General features: G+C 50.9%; 3 protein-coding genes across 5 annotated transcripts in view; 1 reads left to right on the forward strand and 2 right to left on the reverse strand.

The window, feature by feature from the left end:
* Nucleotides 1–397, reverse strand: part of LOC109513478 (gastrula zinc finger protein XlCGF7.1-like) — a 3681-nt gene extending 3284 nt beyond the window's left edge. The window contains exon 1 of the mRNA XM_019865984.1: nucleotides 244–397. The gene's annotated coding sequence lies outside the window, so the exon portion shown is untranslated. The remainder of the gene's footprint in view (nucleotides 1–243) is intronic.
* Nucleotides 398–658: 261 nt separating this feature from the next.
* On the reverse strand, nucleotides 659–2558 carry LOC109513471 (gastrula zinc finger protein XlCGF8.2DB-like). Its single transcript, XM_019865978.1, has 3 exons — nucleotides 2347–2558; nucleotides 2021–2285; nucleotides 659–1852 (listed from the first exon to the last, which is right to left on the reverse strand). Exons 2-3 carry the CDS (start codon nucleotides 2055–2057, stop codon nucleotides 792–794), a joined length of 1098 nt encoding a protein of 365 aa, XP_019721537.1. The 5' UTR covers nucleotides 2058–2285; nucleotides 2347–2558; the 3' UTR covers nucleotides 659–791.
* Nucleotides 2559–2749: 191 nt separating this feature from the next.
* LOC109513457 (zinc finger protein 260-like) lies at nucleotides 2750–5798 on the forward strand. 3 transcript variants are annotated; one of them, XM_019865956.1, is made up of 3 exons: nucleotides 2751–3069; nucleotides 3444–4935; nucleotides 5020–5798. In XM_019865956.1, exons 1-3 carry the CDS (start codon nucleotides 2982–2984, stop codon nucleotides 5519–5521), a joined length of 2082 nt encoding a protein of 693 aa, XP_019721515.1. In that variant the 5' UTR covers nucleotides 2751–2981; the 3' UTR covers nucleotides 5522–5798. The 3 variants fall into 3 exon arrangements, with proteins under 3 accessions (XP_019721516.1, XP_019721515.1, XP_019721514.1); XM_019865957.1 differs by having other exon boundaries at nucleotides 2750–3069; nucleotides 3428–5798; XM_019865955.1 differs by having other exon boundaries at nucleotides 2753–3069; nucleotides 3444–5798.
* Nucleotides 5799–6414: the final 616 nt, after the last annotated feature.

Raw genomic sequence — 6414 nt, forward strand, 5'->3', positions numbered from 1 at the left:
ACACACACACACACACACACACACACACACACGCTCAACTCCTCAATTTCAATAAAACTACGGAAACTGCACGACCGGCCAAAAAGCAATTCGTCAAATTGTTAATCTAAATAAAATAAGTCAAGTTTTTTTTTTTTTTTACTCGATTCTTCGTCGTCTACGCACAGCTCCAACGTTAGCATTTAGCTAGCACGCGCACACGTACAACTATCACAAGCGGACTAACAGGAAAGGTCGACTCACCAAAACTGCTGCCGTTTGATTTGATCTGGGGATTGCTACTAAGCAACCGCCAAGTTATTACTTCAACGTTCCGAATCACCGTCTGCTAAAGAAACGATTGCGTTCATTTTTCTGCCCGTCGAGTTTTTGCCTGTAGGTTGGTGCGCGTGCGCAGTCTTACCGGGGTCCGGCGACGCTCTCACGGTCCGAATCTTCTCAACGGGACAGTCATTTTTTCCCCCCCGCCATTGCTTTAATATTACCTTTTATTTTGATCACTTCCGTTCCGTTTTTTCCCTTGCAATTTTGCTGATCTTTATGGGCACATCGTCCGTGACGTCACATGGACGCCATTTTGGGACGGTATTGACAACACGAAGAGACCGGCGGACGGAAGAGGCGCCGCGAAGAGCACAAAATCCACATGAAACGGGACTTTTGAGAAAATGTGTTATTTTTATACCACTTATGAGAACAAATGCGTACATTTTAGACAGAAAAATAAAACCCAATTGGATTCCATTGACTTCAACTCAGTCTTGAATGTCACAAAGGGCCCCAAAAGACATTTATTCTTTCTCCGTGTTGTGTTTCCGCATGTGTTGCGTCAAGCTGGCGCTATGAGCATAGCTTTCACCACACACTAAGCAACTGAAGGGTTTCTCTCCCGTGTGCGTTCTCATGTGTGATACCAGATGGGGCTTTTTAGAGAAGAATTTCCCACAAGTTGAGCAGCGAAAGGGCTTCACACCCGCGTGGCCTCTCACGTGAGATTCCATACTTCCTTTCTGAGTGAATGCTTTGCTGCAAACCGGGCAACGGAAAGGCTTTTCCCCCGTGTGCGTCCTCATGTGCGTCATCATGTTCTCCTTTTGAGAGAAGGTTTTGCCGCACGTCGAGCAAATAAAGGGCTTTTCTCCCGTGTGCGTCCGCATGTGCGACTGCATGCTTCCCTTTTGCGAGAAGGTTTTCCCGCAAACCGAGCAACTGAAAGGTTTTTCTCCCGTGTGTATTCTCATGTGTCTGAGCATCGGTCCGCTCCGAGAAAACTCTTTGCCGCAAAATGAGCAACCGTAGGGTTTTTCGCCAGTGTGTATTCGCACGTGCGCTTCCAAAGTTTGTCTCGTCACACAGCTTTTACCACAAACGGAGCAACAAAAGGGTGTCTCTCCCGTGTGCGTTCTCATATGCGTGACCAAACTTTGCTTTCTTGAGAACGTGGCGCCGCAAACCGAGCAACTAAAGGGTTTTTCTCCCGTGTGCGTTCTCATGTGTCGATTCAATGTCGATTTTTTGGTGTAACTTTTATCACAAAGTGAGCAGGTCACGCGTTTCTCGGGTCCCCGCGACGTTTTCTTGCTGCCGCGAGTCGTCTCCTTTTCGGAGCAGCTTGACAGTTTGTCGTCGCTTTCGCAGTCCGCGTTGCTGCTCCGGGGTTGTTGCGCGTGGTCACGGTCTGACGGCGGGGCCAAGAGGGCGTCCGACGGCGGAAGCCGCGGCCGCTCGGGCCGTTCGTCTTCGCTCTTCACTGAGACATCAGACAGAGGCAACTCGCTGACAGCAGCCTCCTCCTCTTCCTCTTTGACTTGGGCGGACTGCGGCTCCTTCGGCTCCAAATCGGACTGCGTTTCTACACCAAATTGGGCAAGAAAATAGTTTTTTTTCTCCTGTTCTCATGTGTCAAATGTTTTGTAGCAGAATTTTTAGCACAAAGTGAGCAGATAACATGTTTTTGTTTGTTTTGTTTTGTATACTTGTGACATTTCCTTTTCAGAGCATTTTGATTGTGTGTCGTCACCTTCCCATTCAGCGTTGGTCCTTAAAGTTTCTTCCATGTCGAGCCGAGAGCTTGCCTGGTGGAAGCTGGGACGACTTGGGTCGCTTTTTGTCTTCTTCTGCACCACAGCGAGATGAGTCTGGGACGAGGTCAGCCTCCTTCACTTCGTGTGTGTGTGCGCGCGCGTGGGGGTCGGGTCTCTGAAGCTTCCTGCCCCTCCTTCAAATGACGAAAAATTGACGCGCAATCCGCGTGGTCGTCTCCACCCAGTTACGTTAGCCTTGAGCTATCATACACCAGCGTAAACATTCCAAACGGACGTCATAATAGGAGAAGCCGAAACTCACCACAAGTGGTAGTGGGCCAACCTACCGGAAATGTATCATTTCAACCAGTCTCTGGAAAAAAAAAGAGGTCATTCTTTCTTTTTTCTTCTCGGTTTCTTCTGGTCTCGTCTGTTGCTGCACGGAAGGTGTGTATGTGTGTGCGCATGCGCCGTGTCACTAGGGCGGGGCTTACGCCCCATCTTCTTCTGTGTGTTTCGCGGCGGTGGCAAACTGTACGAATTCATTACCGCCATCCTTTGATTTGCAACAATGACTGCCTTGCGCAAAAGGGTTTACTGTATATTCTGAAATGATTTGATTTAGTCCCGTCAACCTTAAAAAGACGCTGAAGACGCGGGGGACTGAAGAAACACAATATAAACACACAATATAATCAATACATATTAAAATAACCAAACCTCTATGAATAGGATGTAATAAATACCATGCATGATCATGAATAATTCACGACGCATTCATTTATTTTTTATTTATTGCGTTCATTCGGACACTTTTGGTCGTCCATAAATACCGCCGCAAGATGGCGGCCGTGCGGTGACGTTGACGCTTTAGCCACCGTAGAAAAAGAACATGCGGAAGTTGGCATTGTCTCAAGTGCACAAAGACGAAGCGCGAGCGTGAATTCTTCAAACGGCATGAAAATGTCCAAAAAGGAACTTTGGCCATCAAGAGAGGAGAACGAGAGCCAACAGGAAACATTTTGTCCCTCTCAAATCATCCAAGGTCCGTGTGCTAGTCTTCTCTTCACAAATGTTTTGGTCGGTTAAAAAGAAACAATAAAAATAAAAGGTCGGAGGTCCCACTTGCCGACGATGAGCGGGAATTTCGGAGATTCTGATACGTGCGTTCCAGATTAGAGCTGATGAGATGAGATCTCAAAGATGAGAGTCGGTGACGTCGTTAACATAAAGATATCTGTGTTCAATTTCGAAGATGAATGGATTTACGCGAAAGCTCTTTTAAAGATGAGCCCCTGAACATTCCACTTTCGGTAAAACAAGAACATTGCAAGCTCACCGGATGGATCGCGGTCATTTGGACCGGATGTCCGAACACGTTTGCAAAATCAAACAATTGGAAGGTCTTGTGTGTTCCAGATGTCCGGCGGCTCAGTGGATGCCAGGAGGAATCTATGCCGCCTCGTGTTAAGGAGGAAGCCGAGGATCCTCTACCCCCCCACATTAAAGAGGAAGAGGAGGATGCCGATGTCACAACCGTCGTAGTCGTGAAGGGCGAATGCGACGGAGGAGACAGAGACAAACCGCCCCCGTCGCCGCGGCTTCGTGGCAGCAGCTCACCGGGGCACGTGGCGAGGGAAGAACTTCCACCTCAGCAGCATTGGGCGAGCTCCAGTTTGCACTGGAAGGATCCGCAGCCCTCCCACATGAAGGAGGAAGAGGACAAGGCTGAGGTCAGCAAGTTGCCCCTGACTGGTGTCTCTGCAAAGAGCGAAGAGGACGACGACGAAGCGCTCGACCGGCCGCGCTTTCGTCATCATGGACCAAGTGGCCGCGAGCCACTGGACGGCCTCTTAGCGCCGCTGTCAGACAGCGACCACATGGAAGAACCTTCGAGGGGCGACACGGACTCTCAAGGCGCCGACGGGCAGTCGGAATGCTCGGCGAAGGAGGCGGCGCTCTGCGACAAGAAGATGTCACAGTTCGCTCGCTCCGTTTGCGGTAAAGGAGTGGCGAACCGAGCGAAATTGGCCCGGCGCGTGAGAACACGCACGGGGGGGAAAAAGTTTCGCTGCTCACACTGTGGTAAAGAATTCTCCCAAAAGGGGTCGATGGCAGAACACGTGAGAATCCACACGGGAGAAAAGCCCTTCGGCTGCTCGGTTTGCAGCAAATCCTTCTCCCAAAAAGGAAGCCTGCAGGCCCACATGAGAATGCACACGGGAGAGAAACCCTTCAAGTGCTCGCATTGCGGGAAAGAATTTGCTCAGAAGGGAACGATGCTTGGCCACGTGAGGCGACACACCGGAGAAAAACCCTTCAGTTGCTCATTTTGCGGTCAAACATTCCGCCAAAAGGGAAGCCTGCTCTCGCACGTGAGAAAACACACGGGAGAAAAACCCTTCAGTTGCTCATTTTGCGGTCAAACATTCCGCCAAAAGGGAAGCCTGCTCTCGCACGTGAGAAAACACACGGGAGAAAAACCCTTCAGTTGCTCATTTTGCGGTCAAACATTCCGCCAAAAGGGAAGCCTGCTCTCGCACGTGAGAAAACACACGGGAGAAAAACCCTTCAGTTGCTCATTTTGCGGTCAAACATTCCGCCAAAAGGGAAGCCTGCTCTCGCACGTGAGAAAACACACGGGAGAAAAACCCTTCAGTTGCTCATTTTGCGGTCAAACATTCCGCCAAAAGGGAAGCCTGCTCTCGCACGTGAGAAAACACACGGGAGAAAAACCCTTCAGTTGCTCATTTTGCGGTCAAACATTCCGCCAAAAGGGAAGCCTGCTCTCGCACGTGAGAAAACACACGGGAGAAAAACCCTTCAGTTGCTCATTTTGCGGTCAAACATTCCGCCAAAAGGGAAGCCTGCTCTCGCACGTGAGAAAACACACGGGAGAAAAACCCTTCAGTTGCTCATTTTGCGGTCAAACATTCCGCCAAAAGGGAAGCCTGCTCTCGCACGTGAGAAAACACACGGGAGAAAAACCCTTCAGTTGCTCAACCTGCGGCCGGAGCTTCTCCCACAGGGCGGCGATGGCGACGCACGCGCGCAGGCACACCGGAGAGAAACCCTACCCTTGCTTGACCTGTGGCAAAGTCTTCTCCCAAAGGCAACACCTGGTGTCGCACGTGCGAACGCACACGGGCGAGAAACCCTACGGTTGCTCGACTTGCGGCAAACGCTTCGCTCAGAAGCCCCACCTGGCGACGCACGCGCGAACGCACACGGGCGAGAAGCTCTTCGGCTGCTCGGTTTGCGGCAAGTCGTTCTCTCAAAAAGGAGGCCTGCGCTCACACATGGGGAAGCACGCGGGAGCAGAGAAACTCCCGAGATGCTCCCTTTGCGGGAAAGCCTTCTCGCAAATGGCGCAGGTGGTTGCGCACATGAGCGCGCACACGGGAAGGCCCCTGAGCTGCCCGCTGTGCGGCGAAAGCTACGCTCACAAGGGCAGCTTGATGGAGCACATGCGCAAGCACAACGCCGGTGGCCAGTAGGAAGGATTTTTCTTGCACGTTGCCACAAAACCGATATGCAGCCGGACCTTTCTTTGCAGCTCCTCGTTCATCCTCCGGAGAACGACGTGGCGGCCGTCGCTTATCCTCCATCCATCATTTCTAGCAAAGGTTTGATATTCCCAAATGGAAAAGCCAATTTCCGGTCTCTTGTCGAAGTAAGGGCAACGGTATCATGTGTGCTTGCCCATTTTTTGGACATGCGTCGTTCAATTCGGTTGACGTCTGTGGTCTGTAAATATCCGAGTGAAGAAGAAAAAAGAAAAGTTTCAAATATAAGACCAAAAATCAAAAAACTGTTGCTTGCTTGAGAGTTCTTTCCTGTTCACAAGTGATCAAGAGCAAAAGCCAAGTCGGTCCCCCGTGCGGACGCACGAGACTCAAGGAAAAGGAGCACCCATGGAGTATGACAAATGTTTTCGCATACAGAAAAATGGAAGGGCCACTTTTAAATTGGTCGGTCAAGTCAGTCAAGAAAGCGATTCTCCATTATTTGTTTTGTCCAGTTCATTTCAGCAGCTTTCCGTTCAAGGAGTTACGGCAAAAAGTTCTCACGGAATAAATCGGGACCAATGACCGATGCAATAACACACATCCAGCTATTCTGACAGTTGCTTCGTTACACTGCCAGCAAATCACATTTTGGGGGGTCGGGGTGATTTCGGTCAAGGAAGGCAGCGCCATTTGTCTCCCAAGGCTCTCCAAGTACAGTATTGCGGTGATCTAGTCCTGTCCCGCTTGCTTTTCCTCGTGGCTGTCCCCGGGAGCCGACGACGGGCCAGTTTTTTCGCAGGCGGCGGCGGCGCAGTCCTCCTCCGGCCGTGACCGCCCCGCGCGGTGGCGACATTGTGTCGGGTCTTTCGGGGGGGCACTTC

The sequence above is a fragment of the Hippocampus comes genome, unplaced genomic scaffold, assembly GCF_001891065.2.
Source record: "Hippocampus comes isolate QL1 unplaced genomic scaffold, H_comes_QL1_v1.1 scaffold190, whole genome shotgun sequence".
Taxonomy (NCBI): Eukaryota; Metazoa; Chordata; class Actinopteri; order Syngnathiformes; family Syngnathidae; genus Hippocampus; species Hippocampus comes.